The 22,168-nt window shown below is 35.1% G+C and overlaps 1 protein-coding gene across 7 annotated transcripts in view; it reads right to left on the reverse strand.

Annotated features, from left to right (window-relative positions):
- GPATCH8 (G-patch domain containing 8) overlaps window positions 1–22,168 on the reverse strand; it is a 79,277-nt gene that overhangs the window by 16,092 nt on the left and 41,017 nt on the right. For 3 of the 7 annotated variants that reach the window (XM_081027488.1, XM_081027487.1, XM_081027491.1), the window contains 4 exons: window positions 18,694–18,738; window positions 16,645–16,712; window positions 15,957–16,043; window positions 5,967–6,110 (listed from right to left, as the gene is read on the reverse strand). In XM_081027488.1, coding sequence (XP_080883614.1) covers window positions 5,967–6,110; window positions 15,957–16,043; window positions 16,645–16,671 — 258 coding nt within the window. In that variant the 5' untranslated portion in view covers window positions 16,672–16,712; window positions 18,694–18,738. Of the gene's footprint in view, window positions 1–3,194; window positions 3,232–5,966; window positions 6,111–15,956; window positions 16,044–16,644; window positions 16,713–18,693; window positions 18,739–22,168 lie in introns of all 7 variants that reach the window. The other 4 variants (XM_081027486.1, XM_081027489.1, XM_081027490.1 and 1 more) reach the window with 2 other exon arrangements.

The raw sequence follows: 22,168 nt of genomic DNA on the forward strand, positions 1-22,168 counted from the left end.
CAGAACATAAATAAAGTCATTTTAATCCAAATCTGGATTATGTTCCAAGATGAAGAACAGAGTTAGAAATACATAAGAGAATACAGGGTTTACCAGTAACCCTGGCTCCCAAAAGGTCTGTTTAGGGGTACCCCTGCTCACAAAAGCAGACAGTTTCCCAAAACAGAAGCAGTTTTCCAAGGTTAATTTGATTGTGAGAGCTAGATGTTAGAAGTCTATTCCCAACAACATCAAAGGGGGTATGTAAAATGAAACAGGTAAAAAGCCTCAAAAATGCTCAATTTTTTTGAAAACTGGACAAAGGAAGTTAATTATCTTATAAAGCAAAACAGTCCCAAAGAAAATGACATCCACAGTGGTGCAGAGTATTACTGAACCTAAAACGTTCACCTCCCTACTACAGATTATTAAAATAAAACTACAATATGCTCAAGTTTTGAGATGTGTTCCTCTCTTCACAACTGCTTTGCTTTTCAAAGCATAATCTCTTCAGAGGTGAATTGTGCTGTTTAAGTGAACTTTTATAAAACTTTGGAATTTGTAAGTACTTTATGATTTTCCTAACCTATTTCCCATCTTTACGATAACTTATGGTTTTCTAAGGATAAACATTCTATAAAAACCCAAAATACAAAGTATCTATGAAATATCTTCATTGGTATCTGATCTTAGTGTTCCTGCTTCTTAGAAGGGTCATTTTCTTTTTATTTTAGCTCTAGAAATATCTTCTCTCACCTTTGTAAATTTACTTGTTTGCCCCCAATGAATATCAAAGTAGCACTGAAAAAGGAATCCAGTTCACATTTCTTCAATCTGCAGTGGCTTGCCAGATGTCTAATTGGTTTTTATGTGCTTATTGTCCTGATGTCATTATGTGCCAAATATACAGAGAATCAATCAAAAGTAGTAAAACCTCTTCAGAGGCAAAAATCCAACCAGTAAACATTGAAACTTCAAGTGGAAAGTGACCACTCCAAACTTGAATGAAATCTGTAAGTGATTATTCCTTCTACCACTACGGAATTTCTCAGAAAATAGGTAAATTCAGAACTTATTTCATTTGAGTAATGAGAAAAACTCTAAACTTTATGTTCCTTGGTACTATATATTACTGGGTACTGAAATAGCCAACTAAAAGTAAGGAATGCTATCAAAAAGTAATTGTAACAGTTTAGACAAAGTTAACTAAATCAGGTAGCAATAGATTTTATTCTGTGTAATTTAGAATACAGAAGTTACTGATGGTTGTTACAGGCTTAAATCATTTTAGTTCAGCTATTTAAAGCTCAGAAAGCTACTACTTTTACAGCTGAAACAGACCTTGGTATTAAATGAGACTTCAGTCTTTTAAAAAACTGTACAAAAGTATAGGTATTTTCATACTGAAGCTATTTTAGCAGAAACAAGAGGCAGGCTGAAAGCACTATTTTCTCTGACTGAGCTATCAATTCTTTCTACAAGTTAAAAGTAATTTTTCAAAGCTGTTTTACAGTACCAGATTTTGATATTTGGATCAGAATACCACAGACGGTTTTCAAACTGCAAGGAAGCTAGACCCAATGCTAAGGCAGTTTTTCAATGTGCTACTTTCCCAGTGTCAATCAGAATCTTTGGGAGGGAGCCTGGGTGGACAAGAAGGAAAGGCACAAGCCTGGGTCACAAATTCAAATGTCTGGGGCTGGCCTGGTGGCTCAGGTGGTTGGAGCTCCGTGCTCCTAACGCTGAAGACGGCTGGTTTGATTCCCACATGGGCCAGTGCCAGATGGCTCGGTTGGTTGGAGTGCGGGGCTCTCAACCACAAGGTTGCAAGTTCGACTCCCACAAGGGATGGTGGGCTGGGCCAACGGCAACTGGGCCTGGAGCTGAGCTGCGCCCTCCACAACTAAGATTAAAAGGACAACAACTTGACTTGGAAAAAGTCCTGGAAGTACACACTGTTCCCCAATAGAAGCCCTGTTCACCTTCCCCCACCCCCACCCCCCAAAAAAAACCACTCAAATGTTTGGAAGAAATGTGGCAGGTAACAATGAGTCACATAGGCTGTGTAAGAAAAAAGATGAAGTGGAAACCACAGCTAATTGGAGAGTGAGTGCAAGCATGCCTCTCTAAAGAGATAGCAACTATTCAGCTTTAGCCAATTGTTATGTTGCAATGTAGGCCTAATGTTTTCAGATATTTCAATTTTTCAAGATAAGCCAAAGTCTGACTTACATAAAATCTCCTCATGTTGAAAACTGGGAACCAACCAAAATTAAAGGGGAAAAAACTAACACCACAAAGGGCAGACAAATATATCTGTGGGACAATTTGTGATCTCTGGTTTATGTACTAGAGGCTGGTGAGGAGGCCTTAGTGGCACAAATAAAAAAAGAATAAGATTGGAAGAATCCTGAAGAAGTAACAAGGCACCAAGAAAGAAAAACAAAACAAAACAATATGTTAAAATAAGGCACTAACTATTATTGTGCTGCTACAAATTTACCTCTGGGAAAGAGAATGTTCTTTGGAGTTTGAAATTTAGGCACTCTGAAAAGCTAAAGAAAATGGTTTCCATTGTCAGATCAATTAGCAGACATGTTTTTTAAAAAGATATTCAAAACAGAGAGGCAGGGAAGTAGAGATGGAAAAATGTTTAGTTTCAAAGTTAGTTTCAAAGTCAACTTTAATTTATAACTAAGTCAACAAAAGCAGAAGATGGAGACTATGTTTATTGAGCACTGGGGAATTATCAGAACTAACTTACAATATAAGAAGGAATCATTGGGTTATCTCTTGAGGAATGGAAAGGCATATTCTTGAATATCTTAAAATGTATTGAAATTATCACTTTAAAATGAGGGTTAAAACTGCTGAAAAGAGCCAAAATGTCTAATTAGCTTTTTCATCTTTGAAGATCAAGCTGGGTCTTAATATTTGTGTATTAATGACTTTCTCCACAAAATATCCTAGAAAATTTGAGGAAAAACTAGTGAATACTGAGAGGGGAAAAAAATTCACCACAAATGAGGGTGACCATGTAGCCCCTTTCTGAGAGATTATTTGTGCTTAATGAGGATTAGGGCATGTTCAGAATCCTAACTATACTAGTAGCTTACCACTAACATAATAGATTACCTCTCTGGAAAATTTTAATGGTGAAAATTTGATGGAAGATGCAAACTAGGGATTACTAACATAGGGTTGAATGTACTTACCTATTATCTCAGATTCATAATAATCCTGTGTGCCTTCCTGGAAGACAAGACACGGTGTCTTTATGATTTTAGAGCATAAATTTGGAAAATGGTAGGTCCATTTGTATGGTAAGTTCATGTCCATCAAACAGGAATGAACAACAGGACCTACCTCCTCTTAGGGGTTATTTAGCTGTGTTGTACCATGGTCAATTTAAGGCCCCTTAGAAATTCTAAGTGCAGGGAAGAGTAGAACTATAAAAAAAATTAGTTCTGTGCATTTTTGTGTTTATATATTTATAGCATTGTTTCAAGATTCTACCATTTGCATTAAGAGAGCAGTATAAAGAAAGATGAAAAGGCCTATGCTTCAACCAAATAGAGAAGAGAGAACACTTCACCAAAAACAAACAAAATAACAAACTCATACTACATCTCTTCCTTAATACCTAAGACGGGCTTTTGCTCAAGGTAAAAAAATAAGCTAATATGCATTCATTAATATACTAACTAAAGATTTTTGCCCAGATCACTGACACATTCTCTATTAACGGGTAAGGTAATCCATGAGTTCTCTGTAAGAAATCCTTAATTTTGAATTTTCATTTTGATGATAATCTAAAAAAGAATAATAAATGAATATTTCGGATCATCTAGATAAGTACTTTACAAAATGTTTACAATGTAACTGGGGAGTTAAAATGATAGGTATTTGTTTGTACCCAGCAAAGGCCAAATGATATCCCAATACCATATATATCTGCAAATTTTCAGTAGTCCTAATAGAACAGGGTTTTTCAATCTCAGCACAACTGACTGCCATGTTGGGCCAGGTAATTCTATATTGCCAGGAGCTTTCCTGTGCACTGTAGGATGCTTAGCAGTACCACCCACTACATGCCGGTAGCACCATCCCCTTAGTTGTGATAATCAAAACTCTCTCCAGACATTGCTAAGTATTCTTTGGGGGACAAAATCTCCCCAGGTGGAGAACCACTGCAACAGGAAAAGTGGTTAGAGAAGTGAGCCAAACCAAAGTGCACAGGAGAATAATAAACATATCAAATTCAAATGAAGTAGAGCTGTAACAATTTCTACTACTCTCAAGTTGAAAGCAACATCACTAAAACATTATCATCCATCTTATTAATGTGTTAAGTGAAGTCTGTTAGTTCTGTTTTTAATTTGTAAATCTGTTTTGCTTTGGTAGATTTTTTTCCCCTTAGAAAGCAAGCTTGAATTACACTTTTTATTCAATATTATTCAAGCTTGAATATTATTCAAGCTTGAATTACACTTTTCCTTGTTTATTCTTTACTAATTGAAACTTTATGCAAGAGACTTCTCACCAACTAAAACTGTAACCTTTCTAAATGTTCTTTTGGTGCCTAAGGTTTCTTCTAGAATCTTTTTTAACTAATCACAAACAGTGCTTAATTGAAGAAATTCTCAAGAACCCCAAAAGGTACATATATACTTAGATGCTAAATGTCTTTGTTAATTCCATAAAAACTAACCTGAAAATTTGAATTATATATAGACTGAAAAGCTGGAAGTTACTAAATAATTCCACTAAATATTCACTGTTGCATTCTCCTTTCTTGACAGATGATTCTATAAAGGACTAAGGTAATGGACAATGTATCTTGTCCACATGTACGCTCTCTTAATTTCTCCAAATCAAGCAGAGCTGACAATATATTAAAACAATGTCCAAAGATGTATAAAAAGTTGAAAAGCTGTCTTAAATAAATAGTGGAAGAATCTTTAATTAGTTAGGTGTGTGGTTAAATGTGGAAGAGATTGTTGCATAAAGTATAATACCACAACCAGCTTAAAAATGATCCCTATGCTAATAAAAGGTATAGCTTAGTCAAAGCCTGCCTTTTACCTGTGCTCTGAAATCTTTTCGTTGGTTGAAAGATGAAGGAAAGGTTAAAAAAAAATGTAGGTTCAACAGGTCCAGCTTAAAGAGAGCATTCCAGCAATGCTCATAATCTTACAAATTTAACAAATACAACTTGTACCCCCCAAAGACCTAACAAGTTCTGCTAGTCACCCAAGATCAAATGGCTCAAAATTCTTTAATAAGCCAGAACTGTTCTATAGATTTAAAGATTAATTTCCTTCCTCTACAGTCCCTCAGGGGAGTTATTGCTGCCTTATTTATGCCAGTAACTAGTTAGGCACAAGTTTCTTCTCTAAATCAATGAAAGAAAAAGATTTCGAAGAATGTGTAATTCATTTTTAAGCAAGCTCTTCAACATGCAGCATCAGAGTTATTTGTTCAAGTTAAGATAGCATCTGATTTTATTATCCTTCTCAAAATTTATCTACCTTTCAAGGTATACCATATAACAAAATGACTTACTAATAAGACTAGCCAATAAAGTATGAATTCTTCTATACAAAAGACGAAATGACCAGTCTAGGGTAACTATTTAAAGTTGAACATGTTCAGGGGAGAAAGGAGAGGAAAGAAAAACAAAGCTCCCAGTGGTCCTCAGTTGAATTACCAAGTCAAATACAAATTTAGAAACCACTCAAAACCAAAACCTTTATGCAAGATTTATGAAGCTCACAATTCTTCACTCTACATAAAATATGGTAGGGGGAGATCTATGTCAGGACTTGTGTCACTGAAAAAAAATCAAGTAAGTCAGATGACCTCAGATAAAGACTGGCAGATACAAGAAACCAGTCATCAAGTTTCTTTTTGGGTTCACTCATAAAATTCAATAGTTATAACAAATGAAGTACCTTTTTCTTTGTTAGCGAATAACTATTTCTCACCTGCTTGTGTGCATGATCATAAGAGTTGATATGGTTGTCAAATTCCTGATGTTTCTGATACTGCTTATCACAGAGTTCACAGTAAAAGTTGGCTCTGAGGTCTTCCAATGCTTTGGCAATTGCCTTCTCTTTGTCAACATAATCCTGTAAGAAATACAAACCAAAAAATGAACTTGGTAGAATTTCAAGTGAATGTTGTAAAGAAATAGTCTTACCTGAAGAGAGAAAAAAGGGCTTTTCATAAAATTTAGTGATACCAGTAAAAGTCGGGTGAAACGTTAAGTGGCAATTTGGTGAGGGAATTTGTGTGCAATTGTACTAACAATTGTCTTCAAATAAACAAACATTCCAAAGTTTAATCTTATTTTCCCTTTTCGCAGTATGGTGGACTAGATACTCTGGCATCCCCTACTGTTACCCTCCTGGTTTAAAAAAACCCAACAAACCAGATATCTGAAACATAATTTTTATTGTGTTGCAGGAACCATAGAAGGAAAAGTAAATCCCCAAGAGGGGCAAAGGGATAAAAACAAGATAAACAAAATCAACCAAGATCCGAAACTGAAATCAGAGTGTGATAAGCAAGGGTTCTACTTAGGACATGTGGGTACCACTGGAGCTTGAGGTTTGAGTAAGGTGGGGGAGCTAAATTTGAGAAGCCTCATTTAATAAGCAAAAGAACCTGGAAGTGGACTGGAGAGAGCCCAGGATCTCTGGGTCTTGGCAGAGGGAATCAAAAATACTTTCGAAAACATCCTCAATTTTGGCCCTAAAAATTTTCCTAGATTAACAAAATACGTGTTAGAATCAAAGATTAGTATACATACAAAAGGAAATAAATCTATCACAAGCTAGAATCACAGGAAATAAGCAATAGATTTGGACCCCTAAGACTCCGATAGTGGAATAGTCTGTTACAGAATATAATGTAATTATAAAATGTAGAAAATGAAATTACAACAATCAACAAACATAAAACACTATAAAAAATTTAGGCAGACCAATGGATTCATTAAAAAAGACCTTCTTTATAGCAGTATTTTGAAATCAAAGATTGTGACCCACTAGTAGGTCATGGCATTAAGCAAATTGTAATTAGGCATAAGAAAGAAAAAAATAGAAAAATATAGAGTATAATTCACATCAGGGTAAATATTGTCTTGTAAAATTTTTGTTTCAGTTGTGTCTGTGTGTGGTTGTGATATTAAACATGTTCTAGAGTCCTTCTACTTATTGAGATGGAGTTAACAATTAGATTTTGTTAAATTAAGCATAATTTGTATTAAAATACCAAGGGTAATTATTAGAATAGAAGTAGTAAAGGGGAAATAAGAAAAATTCAATTATATAAATGCAAGAAAAGACAATAACACACAAGAAAATAGGAAGTAAAAAGATGACAGAAACAGATTTATAAGTAATTACAAGAAATGTAAACGTACTAAAAAACTGTTAAGAGAAAGAAAACCCTTCACTGATATGTGGTATATAAACCAAAAACAACAAAAGAACAAGACAAATAAATGGGAAACAAAAACTCATAGACACAGACAATAGTTTAGTGGTTACCAGAGGATAAGGGGGCTGGGGGGGAGGGAGATGAGGGTAAGGAGAACTGACTCTGGGTGGTGAACACACAATGGGATTTATAGATGATGTAATGCAGAATTGTACACCTGAAATCTATGTAATTTCACTAACAATTGTCACCCTAATAAATTAAAAAAAAAAGAGAGAAAGAAAACCCATTCTGATTACAAGAGATACCCCTAAAACATGAGGACTTAGAAAGTTGAAAGAAAGCTGGAGTAATTATATTAATATTCAATTTTTCAGACTTTAACATAAACAGATTACTTGAGATTGTGGCCAGTTGCAGAGTTAAATATTATGAGATTATTCTCCAAATAAGCTGCACTGTTAATTTTGAAATGCTAACACAGATATGTTGGTTAGCCACTAGTCTTAATGAGGTTTTGGCTCAAAACTATGGGACTGACCCAAAGAGGTGGTCCAATATGCTTCAGCTGTTCCACTTAAAAACTAGACATCAAAAGACAGTTGAGTGCATTCATTTGCTATAGGTAGCACAGGAGAATGAGAAGGGAAAAGAAATGATAAATGATTTACGTACTTGCTAGCCTTTTACAGCAGAGTAGATGCATTACTCTCACAATAAGTAGCTCCTTTTGGTTAACAGACATAAAGTGTCATTTCGAAGGCTTCTAAAACCGGCCTTTCTTCTATTCAGTGTTGTATCTTTTGGATACACTTTCAAAGCAGCTCTATTTACAATCTCTCTACCATTTCTCACATGAACTACTTAATCAGTAAGCAAGAAAAGGTTGCTGTATTTGTGGAATGCTAGTATTGAACTATTTTGGATAAATTTATTAAAACTGAAAAGTGAATATATATAGCACCTTGTGATTTTTGCCCTATTGAATCCTTCACAATAATGTTTTCTAAGCATCCTGGGCAGTTTTGTATTGTCTGGCTGATATTCTTCTTTATCAGTACTGGTTTCCCCAAGACAGAAATCAGAAAACTCACTTTCCCAACCTCCCTTAAAACTAGGATGCAGAATGTAATTTACTCTCTTCCTGTCAGGTGCATCTACACGAGACTTTGATTAAAAAGCAAGCAGTATATGAAGCAGCAAGTACCAAGCAGAATCCATCTTCTAGCAATGGTGACTGCAGAAGTATATTTTAATTCTATAATATCTTGGTTTTTACTTCATTCTACAAAATATTGTTTTTATAGTGTTTATATATATATAGATTTATTTTTCCAAAATAGATCAGAAGACTGGATTAAAACACACACACACAACTTAATTCTAAATTGATAGTAAGATATTCCTTATTGCATCTCAGGCCTTTCGATGGAAATCACACTCTATCTTCCTACTGTACTTTCTTTGAAATTTCTTTTAAGTGAGTCTTTTGGTGGCAAACTAATGTTGTTTATCTAAAAATTAATCCATTTTTATATTTATTCTTAAGATTATTTTGCTGGGTGTAAAATTCTAGGTTGATGGTTGTTTGCTTTGAGCACATTCAAGATTCCATTAGATTCTAGTAGAATTGACATTGTATTCTGACTTCTTTATTACTGCAACAGTTCTTTGAAGATTATGTCTTTATCTTTGGTATTATAGTTTTACCAGAATGTGTCTATGTGTAGATTTTTTAAATTTTTATTTTTAAATCTTGCTTGAGACTCATTAGGCTTTCCTGAATCTGTGAATTGTGCCTTTCATCATTTCTGGAATCTTCCCTTTGAACACTGACTAGACCCTATACCGTCTTCTTCTTTCTATCTGGAACTCTGCCTGGACACACATTAGAGCTTCTCATTCTTTATCATCTAACTCTTCTCTTACAGTTTCCGTTTCTCTCCCTTTTTTTCTTGCACTCCTCCTCTCCACTTTTTGTTGTATTGTGGATATTTCTTCAGATGTGTTATAATTTAATATTCAGTCTTGTGTAATATGTTATTAAATCCTCTCATTGAGTTTTTGTATGGTCTCTTGCCCTTTATTCATAACCTCAATCCTTTTTATTTCTTTAAATATATTAAATATGCTTCTTTTATATGCTGTATTCAATTCCAATATCTTAATCTTAAGGGGTCTGACTTTGCTCTGTTTTTCCTCCCCTGCTAGCTCTGGTCATCTTGTCTAGTTTCTTGGTTGGGTTTGTGATAAAACCATAATCTGTTTGTGTTTTTTTTGGCGGGGGTTATCTAGGAGTGCTTTGAAGTCTAAGTTGAGAGAAGTTTGCTTCTTCCTAAGGGCACTATCTGCCTGAGACCAGTTGAAACCAGTATTTCATTTACTGTTTGAATGTCACTGATTATTTTATGTCCCACTAAAAAAGAAAAATCCACCCCATCTCTATTAGTACTTTGGTAGCATTGTATTAAACTGTTTGATATTATCCCATGGATCCTGGATACTCTGTTTCTTTTTTTTTTTCCATTTTGCTTTTAATTTCAGTTTGGATAATTTATACTGACTTGTCTTCAAATTTACTGATTCCACCTTCACTGTGTCTACTCTGCTGATAAGCTCACTGAAAGAATTCTTCATATCTGATATTGTATTTTTCCTTTCTCCCTGAGTAATTTAATCCATTCCTGTGACTTTAAAATCAACAATATGCTAGACATTTCCCAATCTCTTGCTGAGACCAATTCCCTTCTTATATTCCAGATTTGAATATTTTGGTGGTTATCTTTATGGGATGTATATTAAGCATCACAAACTTCAGATGCTCCAAATTGAACTCATTCCACCCAGACCATCTGTTCTTTCTTCTTTACTGATTAAACATAGAAGATATTGATATATGTGGAAAACATAATGGGAATAAGTAGTTTTTTAACTGACTTATTATTAGTGGAAGAGAAGAGAGTTAAAATGGAATTAAAATACTCTGAGATATTATATTATCCATGAAGAAGGTAGAGTAAAATATAAGTACGTACATTGTAATTACTAAAATAATAGAAAGGGTATATTATTCCCGGTTTAATGGAGAGGGAAAAGAAAGAAATCAGTACAAATGAATGCAGAAATAAAGATGAAACTAGCGGAGTGGGGTGAGGGAGTGGTGACAAGAAGAGAGGACAAAATAAGATGGCAGATTTAAATCCAAATATATCAGAAATGACATTAACCATACTTAGATTAAAAACTCTAATTAAGGGGGCCGGCCGGGTGGCTCAGACGGTTGGAGCTCCGTGCTCCTAACTCCAAAGGCTGCCGGTTCGATTCCCACATGGGCCAGTGGGCTCTCAACCAACAAGGTTGCCAGTTCAATTCTTCGAGTCCCGCAAGAGATGGTGGGCTCCACCCCCTGCAACTAAGATTGAACACGGCACCTTGAGCTGAGCTGCTGCTGAGCTCCCGGATGGCTCAGTTGGTTGGAGCGCATCCTTTCAACCACAAGGTTGTTGGTTCGACTCCTGCAAGGGACGGTGGGCTGTGTCCCCTGCAACTAGCAACGGCAACTGGACCAGGAGCTGAGCTGCGCCTTCTACAACTAAGATTGAAAGGACAACAACTTGACTTGGAAAAAAGTCCTGGAAGTACACACTGTTCCCCAATAAAGTCCTGTTCCCCTTCCCCAATAAAATCTTTAAATAAAAAAAAACAAACTCCAATTAAGAGAGACTGGGAAAAAGAAGCTGGAAGACTAGATAGTCTCACAAAGCTTTCTATAACATACGCACACAGAATAGCTGAAAGAAGGCTGTAAAAAGCTATACCACAAAAAATACTAACCAAAATAAAGCTATCAATATTGAGTATCAGACAAAAGAAACTTTAAGGCTCCCCCTCCAAAAAAAAAATAAAAATCACTTCATAGTAATAGGTTCAATCCACTAACAATTGTAAAGTTGTAAGTACCTTCAAAATATATAAGGAAAAATGCCAAAGCTACATGGAAAAATGGAAAAAAACCACCATCAGTGGGAAGTTAACAATCCTCTCTCAGTAACTGATGATTCAAGCAAACAAAAAAAATTAGCAAGGATATATAGCTCATTCAAGCAATACAACAAACAGTTTGAAACAACTGGAACATAGAAAAAATACAACTAATATAACAGGGTGGATAGAGATAAGCAAATGGAAATTAGAGTTTGCCTATTGCTGCATCTGTAATAGAAGTAAAAAGAACTTTATTCAAAATGGGAAACCAAGTAATGTAAGTATTATATAACCATATTTAATTGTATGTATGCTACATATTAAGTTTATTATTAGGTGGTAGATGAAATGAAAGGGAGTAAAAAGAGGAAACAAGTTAACTTTTCATTGCTTATAGTATAAAAACAGATTATCCCTAAAAGAAACAGAGAACAAAGGTAATTTTATTAAGTTATAAAGGTAACTTTGAATTGGATAATCATCATGGAGTTGGGTTTTGCTTTGTGTTACAATATGAAAAAATGTTTTAATGAGTTAATTTTTTGTATTTTATGTGACAAGTTCGGTTTATTTTATATTTTAAGCCACTAATTCTGTAGTCTGTTTTCTTCTCTGAATGTGAGATATAGACATAGATATACATGGATAGATAGGCTGGATCATATTTTTGTCTGCAATCGATTATTGTATGGTATGAGGTAGGGGGTGCAAATCTATTATTTCCCATATGAGTAACCAATTGTCTCAGAACCTTTAATCGAAAAGTTCATTCTTTCCCTCACTTTCCTGCAATACCATCTTTGTCTTATCAAGTGGTCAGATATGTAAGGGTCTGTGTCTGGGCTCTCTTTGTTGTTCCACTGGTCTACCCTTGATTCAATATCACATTGTCTTAATTACCATAGCTTTATAATAAATTTTGATAGCTGGTAGAGCAAGTCGTTCTATCTTATACTTTGAGACTGCTTTGACTATTCTTGGACCGTTACACTCCATATAAATTTTGCAAATCAGCTTGTCAAATTCCATACAAAATCCTGTTGGGATTTTGACTTGATTGCATTGAATATACAGAAACATTTGGGGAAAGCAGATTTCTTTATAATACTGACTCTTCTAATTCATGAGCAAATTATTAAAAATCTCACTTTTTATTCATTGTTCTTCAATGGCTCTCAATGTCTTAGAATCTTTGCCCTAAATCTTACACATCTCATTAGATCCATTCCTTAGTGCTTCATACATATTTTTGCTATTGCAAATGGTGACATTTTTGTAATCTTCATTTTCTAACTCTTGCTGATATAACTGTATAGATACACACATTTCAATTTATGATTTTGTATCTAAAATCCTGTTAAACTGTTATTAATTTGTATAATTCATCTGTGTATTTTTTTAGATATCTACGTATATAATACCTGCAGTTTTGTCTCTTCTTATCATCTCTTACATCTTTATTTATTTGCTTGTTTCTGCCTGTCTACCTTATTATGCTGCTTAGGAACTCCAGCACAACATTTAATAGAAACAAAGACAACAGACATCCTTGTTATGTCTCATCTCAAAAGGAGAACTTTCAACTTTTCAATATTTTAAACGTGATGTCTCCTACATGGTTTTTGTAGGCAGTCTATCTGGTTAAGGAAAGTCCTTTCTTTATCAAGTTGGACAAGACTTTTCATCATGAATGAATGCTAAATTTTACATAATGCTTTTATTTTTTTGCATCTATTGAGATGATCATATAATTTTTTTCCTTTAATCTCTTAATGTGGCTGACTATATAAATTGATTTCTAACATAAAGCCATCTTGCATTCCTGAGATAACTTGGTCATATAGCCTAAACTGGTCCTGGTGTTTGTTAGTGTTTAAGATGTGCACCTGTATTATAAATCAGAGTATCATATAATTATCCTTCTCATACTATCCATATCAGGATTCACCATCAAGGTGGTACTAGTTTCTCATTAAATGAGTTTTTATTCATTTTCAATTCTCTGGAAGATTAGAAATTGCTGGTTAGGACTCAAGTTCTTTCTTTTATGAATTTTAACAGAACTCAATAAAGTTATTGGGCTTTATGGAAAGTTTTTATTTTTATTTTTTTTTACCACAGATTCAATTTATATAATAGTTATAGGATTACTGAAGTTTCTTCTTTTTTTTAATGAGTCAGACGTTGGGTATTTCATGCTGCACATCTTCCTGACAGCAGTTTCAAAAGTTAAAAGATTTAGTTGAGGCCTCTGTAGCAATCTGTTCACCAACCAATGACATACAGAGCTGTGAGAGGTATTGTGTAAACCAGCAAGCATGCCAGACTGATCAGTTTTTCTCTGTCTCTTGTCACTGCCCTAGGCCTCACTGTCTCTATTGGGTAAAGGTATAAAAGCTATAGGAGAGATCAAAATATACACTTTAGGGCCTGAGCCTACTTTTCACTTTGTTTCTTTCTGACTCACCTCTGGGTAAAATGGTCAGTTACTATAAAGATCAGAGGAATCAACCTGGATTACTGGAATTATTTTTTATTATTGCTTTAAATACCAATTTCATTTTCAGTTATATTTTTTAGGAATTTGTCCACTTAAATCTAATTTTTACATTCAATGGAATAAAGTTATATTTTAGTGCCTGCTGCATCTGAAATGATGTCCTCTTTTTTCATTATTGATATTGATTTTCTATCTTCTTTCTTAATATCACAAGAACACTTGGCTGTGTTGTATGTTTGTTCGTTGTTTCATTCATTTCCGTTCTTATCTTTATTATTCTTTCCCTTATATTCTTTGGGTTTATTTTGCTATTCTCTTTTAACTTCCTGAGAGGAATTTTTACTTCATTCATCTCCTGCCATTCTTTTTTTCTAACATAACCATTAAGGATATGTATTTGTTATCAAAAATCACATTGCTTTAGCTTATCCTACAAGTTTTGACATGTGGTGTTTTTAATCTTTCAGTCCAAAATATGTTCCAATTACCATTGTGATTTCTTCTTTTATTGATAGGTTATGTAAAAATATATTTCATAATTTCCAAACATAGGAATTTTTCTATTATCTTTTTATTGATTGCTTTGTGGCTTGATAACTTGATTTCAGTTCTTTGAAATTTGATGGTACTTTATTTATAACACAAGAACATAATAAAAACTTTTGTTTAAACAAATGCTCCATATATGTTTGAATTTTTTTATTTTCAAAGTGATTGGGTGCATAGTTCTATATAACCATTAGGTGAAATTTCTTAATTGTGTTGTTGAAATCTTCTAAAATATCCTTGCCAATATATTTCCTCTACTTCTTCTACCACATTCTATGAGAGGTATACTAAAATCTCCCACTATTGTGATGGCTGTAATATTTCTCCTTTTAGTTCTGTCAGCTTTATGTAGTTTGGTAGAACAGATTTTAAAAAATAAATCCCTTTTCTCTCTTCCCACTTTTAAGTATCATGACCAAATCAGTTTCTATATGATAATCTTAGCTAAGCCTGTTTCTCATTTTCAAATTTACCTATTTTATGGTACAGATTGAATCTTGAAAAACATGTTCCCTGGTCAGTCTTTTTGAAAGCTAAATCGTAGCATGTTCTAAGATGCAGTTTTCTATAACTTAGCCCTTAAAAAGGAAAATACTCAGGTCCTCTAAAACACCTCATCCATTAAAAAAGGCTTATCAAAAAAAAAAAAAAAAAAAAAAAGCTGGAGTGGATGGGTGGCTCAGTTGGTTGGAGCGCCGGCTCTGGGCAGCAGGGCTGCCGGTTCGATTCCCACATCGGCCAACGCACAGCGCCCTCTGCAACTAGAGTGAAGTCAATGAGCTGCCGCTCAGCTCCCAGGTGGCCAGATGGCTCAGTTGGTTGGATCGCGGGGCTCTCAGCCACAAGGCTGTCGTTTCGACTCCTCGACTCCCACAAGGGATGGTGGGCTGCGCTCCCTGCAACTAAGAGTGAACACAGCACCTTGAGCTGAGACACCACTGAACTCCCGGATGGCTCAGTTGGTTGGAGTGCGTCCTCTCAACTGCAAGGTTGCCGGTTTGACTCCCGCAGGGTATGGTAGACTGCGCCCCCTGCAACTGGCAGCTGCAACTGGACCTGGAGCTGGGCTGCGCCCTCCATAACTAAGATTGGGGGGACAACAATTTGACTTGGAAAAGTCCCAGAAGTACACACTGTTCCCCAATAAAGTCCTGTTCCCCTACCCCAATAAAATCTTAAAAAAAAAAAAAAAGGCTCATCAATAGGTATCAAGCTCTCAAAGGAATCTTAAATTAATAATTTTTACTGCTATTACTACCAACTATGTACCAGGCATTGTTTTCAAACACTAATGCAATCTTCCCAGCAGGCTTAAAATGTGGGTATTATCTCTATAGTTTTTAGAGGTAATAGGAAAAGTAATGGAAAGTTGAGAGCTACTACTAATCACCACCAAATGTCAAACAAATGCAGTCATTAACAGAGATCCTTTTCACCAAAAATGATTCTGTCTTTCAGGGTGAGTACCCCACATGCAAGAAAGGCTTCAATTAAGTACCTTGTACTTCTGTCTCAATTCTTCTGTGTCTTCTTTCTCCACTTCTAGGACACGGCGCCGTTCGGTAGCATCTTCGGCATAATCGAGCTTAACAAAAATAGATAGAATTAGTCTTAATTACTAAAGTGCCCCAAATTAGCTATTTAAAAAAGTCATTTGCACAACTACAGTATTGTATGAAAATAAAAAACTGTATTTTGCTCAGCAACTTCTTGCTTTATTGTCACCCCACAGAAAAAATAGCATGCAAAATAATCCATTAATCCTTTCACATTGGTGCTTCCCAACAGGCACAGTTTTTGATAACAGACTTGAACTCAATGTTCATTGCTAAAGAATGAGAAGTAAACGGAGAAAAGATTTTAGGCAATAAAAAGAAGATACCACACATGACAGCTGTACCCAGCTACTGAAAGGACCACCAGGGTCTGGGTGTAAGTCTGAACTTGCCTTATGGCACAACCCTGGGCAAAGCACTCAACTTCTTTAAAAGAGGCTTATTATTTGCCACCTACCCACCTGAAAGGCAACACTAAATAAAAATGTAAAATAAATGTAAACTTTCCAAAGAAAAATATTAAAATTACCTCCTATCTAATAAATGTATTCTTGCATTGGCATCTAAATCTGGATTTAATATCAATTTTAAATATCTGATAAAACAAGTGAGCTAAGGAGATCGATTTACCTCCATTTCCATGCGACCCATGCCCATGACATCATACTTGACAACAATTGGAATGGGATCTGTTCTCCCTGTAACAGGAACACATAATCAAGGTAAGCTGCAAAGCTAAGCCAACAACTCACTTTACACATTGGGTTTGGGTGGTTAGAGATCTTGCCTTGGAGTGCAGAGACCAGAAAGCTACAGTGAACCAAACACAAGCCATTCTCACAGCTTACAACCAAACCTACCTCTTCTAGTTTAAGCCCGACTAACCACTTTGATTGACCTTCCAGTTGAGGATAATTCCAGATTACTATGGCAAAATTAAATAAGTAATGCAAAGCACTTCTAAACAATGGCACCAGGAGGTTTAAAATAACTTTTCACCAAGAATCAGTTCACACTTACTGTCCACTGACATCCTCCCACACACACTTTTAAAACTGACATGCTTAAATCAAAAAAGCAGTTTCAAACATGATACAGGAAAACCCTGTAATTGCAATTCAGTATGTTTATTTTTTTGGTTTTTTAAAAGATGCTTTACAGTTAAACGGGGCTATGAAAAATTCAAATAAAGAGCAAGTTAGTTGCCCTTAAGAATAAAGAATAGTTCTTTGAACTGGTGCCCGGAGATCCCATTTTCCAGAGTGGATTTAACACTGGCTATGACAATCGGTAAGCTGTGAAAAGGACTAGTTGCGAAGAAAATTGACTTTAAACTAATCAATCTATGCTGGAGATTTTTTAAAATGTATATTTAATCCACTCATAACCAGCCAAACAAAGCAAAATGGGGCAGACAAGCACTTTACTACCACAGCTGTTTTACATCACAACTTGCGCTGTTTATTGTGATGTAAGCCCACTGAAAAGAGGACTTACCTTATCCGTTGTACACCTTTAGTGAAAAAACACAATGTTTACTTCCCTCATCGTTTCACTCAGGCTGGTGTAAACAACTGCTTTTTTGTTTTTTGTTTTTGTTATACACACGTATATATTATACCTTTGGGCTAAAAGTTGAGTTTTGTCAGGCTAAATGTGAAGTGTTATCAAAACCAAATTAAAAAAAAATAATAATAAATGCCATGATCATGACTAGGTTTGGTCCTGGCGAAAAAAGAAACTGTTTTCAAAGTGACCAGCAACCATTTGTACTCAGTTGCTCTGCATTTGTGGGATTACTTTTTATCTTTAAAAAATAATGAAAATCAAATTCAGAAGCTTAACTATTAATACTTATCACCAATATCCCATGATTTTTTAAACAATAAATAAGGAGATAATTAGGAATAATTACCATAGTGAAAAAAATGTTTAAGTAAATAAAGAACATCTCATGCCAGAAAAAGGAAAAAAAGTTCTAAAATACAGCCTTCTCTTAGATACTATCAAAGACTGCCAGTGACAATGGAAATGAATTACTACCTTATGCCCAATGGTATAATAAATAAGCAGTGACTGCAATCTTTAGCAAAAGGACCAAATTAAGACAGGTTATAAAAATGACTTCCTAGGTGCAATATCACTTTCATAACGTCTCAATCAGGGATTTACTGGTAAAAACAAACGGTCCAATGAAAGAATTGGAAAAAAAAATGACAACGGAATTTATTTATTTTTTTTGGTTCTTTTTTGGTCTATCTGAATTTGTCATGCAAGAATCTAGAAAGTTTTGGTACAAATTCATTACCTCTGTAAACCCCTGTTTATAAACTCTGCATTAGTACTTTTGCCTTCTAAGGCAGTCAAAGTTTGTTTTAATTTATTTATAAATTGCAGTAGCAAGTGCTAGTGCCCATTACATTGTGGGGAAATCAAGTTTTTGACAGTATTAGAATTTAATGTTTTAACTGATTTTTTTTGGCAGTTCTAACACAAATAGATACATCCCTTCTTAACATTACCCTTTAATGAACAAGGATCAGACAAGTTGCATAAGGAAAGGAAAGGAAAATGAAAAAGACCAAGCAGAAGGATGAAGGCTACAACAGAGAAAGTAAGCCTAACATATTGGTGCACTGATGACAAAAGGAGTAATTCAGTCTGAAAATAAAAAATTACCACTGCTAAGTTTACCATCACCACAACAAGTCCAGGATCATAATGCTGTAAAAAAGAAACACCATTTGTTAGGCAGAAACCATTAGGGTAGGAAACAGGCCTTCTAGCAGGCAGACAGGATGGGGTAAAGTAACAATTGGGCTTTGTCCCTCCCCCGATTTCAGCTGGGGACAGAGAAAGGACAGTTCCTGCTCCAGCAGTTATTTTCATACTGGACGGACCAGGGTGTGAGATTTTTGTACTGCTACTTGAGAACACGAACAACCTCCTTTTTAATAATGCAGTGGTAGGGGAAGGTATTAGTTTTAAGTGAGAGAACTAGCTCTAGCTTCCAATCTCTCATTTAACAACTTCTGGTAAATAGGCATTTAGGGCCCTAGGGGGGACTTTTCCTTAAAGAAATAACATCCAAGACAGATCAACTGGACAATGATCAAGTTTATTTGCTTCACTCTAAGAAGATTTGAGGGGCAGAAGGGGAGTCATCAAGACCTTACTAAAAAATATATAACCAGTAAAAGGTCTGGAAAATAACCTTGGATCTTCAGTGCTTGGAAAACTATATGCACTTGAGGTCTGTTATGAATGAATAAAATTTCTGAATTAGCTTTTTTTAGAACTTCGTTTTCTTTTAATGAAGTCTTCCCAGGCCCATGGACATCTTTCGTTCTGCACACAACAAAGCCACGCTTTGAAAGAGACCAGGAACTCCAGAAAAAGTGGCATCAAAAGGGTTGTCACGTTTACAGTTAGTCTACTTAGAGGTAACTCACAGAAAATAAACAGTTTGGCTTTAAAAACAGTTTGTAGGTGACATTACTGCCCAGGCCAAGTAGTAATTTCTTTCCATTAGTAAAGAAGTTCCAGACCAGGGGAAAAATCCCAGTGGGAAAAGACACAGAACAGTATATACAGGAAGAGGTTGCAGCATTAAAAAAGAAAAAAATTCCCATCAATTTATTAAGTTGTGATCGATCATAAATTCTGTCATAAAGACCACAACTGTGGAACCCTTGAGTAACAATTTACAGTGATGAATTTCCAAAAGGTAGGTACCAACAGAATATTTCTAGAGAATATTTCTCTAGAAAACTGAACTTCTTTTTAAAATAAATTGAACTATTTCTTGGTTTCCTATTTCTTGGTTTCTTTTAAAGGGGGCAAATATTTCTTAAAATCCATTAAATTAACAACTTTTTGTTGTATGTCAATTTTACCTCAATAAAGTTTTTGAAGAGGAAAAAACTTTAAATGATGTTTCACTGACCAACTAGAATTGTACTTTCTATATTTGAAAAGGCAGTTTTACTTCTATAATGACCAAAAAAAAAGCTAAAATGTTCATATATGTATCTCTTGCTAAAATGTGATGACATTATGACTTATCATAACTGAGAATAAGGCCAAATACAAAAATCCATTGATTGCTTATAGCCACCCTGTTTCTGAGAACAATCCCTCATGAATCACTTATGATTTTAAAACAGTTAAGGATTATCAACCTACAAAATTGGTCCAAAGAACTGGATTGTGAGAAAATATCTGCTTTTGAGAAATGCTATTTTTAAAGAGACAAAATCTAGGAATAGAACAATTGGGGGAAAAAATACTGAAGGACAACCAAAATCTGGTAATCAGGTACACTTCAGAAACAGAAGGCACATGACTTCCCTACAGAATTAAATTTGAAAAGAAGCTTCCAAAGTCATTAAACACTGACTGGTCAGAGAGTCAACAGATGTAAGAACACAATTTATCTCTGCTGCCTTTCCCCTTAGTGAGATTCATTCAACAACAAATATGTACTACAAATACTTATTATTGAGTTGCTACTACATACCAGACACTGTCGGAAGGCATTGGGCATATGGCAGTGATCAAAACAAAGTCCTACATCCTATGAATTATCTATAATGAGGAAAAATAATCTTACCAATTTAAACTTCTGGCATGAGTTGGGGGGAAACAGAACATTTCTGGAGCCAATGCATGTATGGTTCAAAAGCTTTAAAATGTTTAAAGTCATCTTTTAAAGATGTCTAAAATTGTTTTTAAAGACTAACCCTAATAAAGTAGAAGTAAAAGCATCAAAAATGAAACCCACCAAAAAGTCACAAAATCTACTTCCAACAGGCAATTAAACTGATAAAAAGGCCAAGTTTCTGACCTGACAACTTTAAATCTATTTATTTCTTACTTTAAACAACTCAAATACATATGTGAAAATCAAGAATAATAGAAAATTAGGATGGTAACTATTTTGATTTGCCAAACCATCCAAAATAGGTCTCTATAGTAAGCTATGTTAGTGCATTCAAATATAATTTTATTTATTAAAATGGTGATTACATACAACTTTGAGAAACACTTATTGAGTAAAAAAAGGTACATCTATTTCCAAATCAAAGCTTCAGTTTTGCAAATTTCTCCTGAAATTGAGTCTTCAGTAGCATAAAAAACAATGATTACTTTTAGCATTATTTAGATATTTTTTCTTAGTAATTGTAACATGACATATGCTACCTCTCAGGAAACACTAACTGGAAACCAAGCACATTAATTATTCCCTACAGAGTTTCTATGTTTAAAAAAAAAAGGGGGGGGCCGGCCCGGCGGCTCAGGCGTTAGAGCTCCATGCTCCTAACTCCGAAGGCTGCCGGTTCGATTCCCACATGGGCCAGTGGGCTCTCAACCACAAGGTTGCCAGTTCAATTCCTCGAGTCCCGCAAGGGATGGTGGGCTCCGACACTTGCAACTAAGATTGAACACGGCACCTTGAGCTGAGCTGTTCCTGAGCTCCCAGATGGCTCAGTTGGTTGGAGCAGTTCCTCTCAACCACAAGGTTGCCAGTTTCGACTCCCGCAAGGGATGGTGGGCTGCGCCCCCTGCAACTAGCAATGGCAACTGGACCTGGAGCTGAGCTGTGCCCTCCACAACTAAGAATGAAAGGACAACAACTTGACTTGGAAAAAAGTCCTGGAAATACACACTGTTCCCCTTCACCAATAAAATCTAAAAAAAAAAAAAAAAAGAAAAAAAAGGACTTCCTACTCAAAGCAGAATTCAAGTTCTCCAATACTACAAAAACAGACTATATTCTTGCCACAGCCTGTTTAGTGATCTATACAACAACCACATTACTTTGATTTTCAAGTATGTTTTCTAAGGATACAGACGTTTAACTGTGACCTAAAGGAATCTCCATCCTTCCATCTTTACACAGTACCAAAGGTGGCTTTCTAGGATAAAATAGTTCAATTTTAATCATCTAAATATATTAATAAATGGAGACAGAAAAAGGGGCAAAAAGGCTTTATTTAGTAGAAGTGTTATAGAATAAGAATGTCAATTAAGCCTGGAAAGGGTATCTCATTCAGGGACAACATGAGATATTCAAGCCTAAGGAGAGTAATAAAGGGAATTCAGGAGGCACTTTCAATTAAAAACAAAATAAAATTAAAAATCACCTAAAGGA

This window comes from Rhinolophus hipposideros (assembly GCF_964194185.1).
Source record: "Rhinolophus hipposideros genome assembly, chromosome: 20".
NCBI lineage: Eukaryota > Metazoa > Chordata > Mammalia > Chiroptera > Rhinolophidae > Rhinolophus > Rhinolophus hipposideros.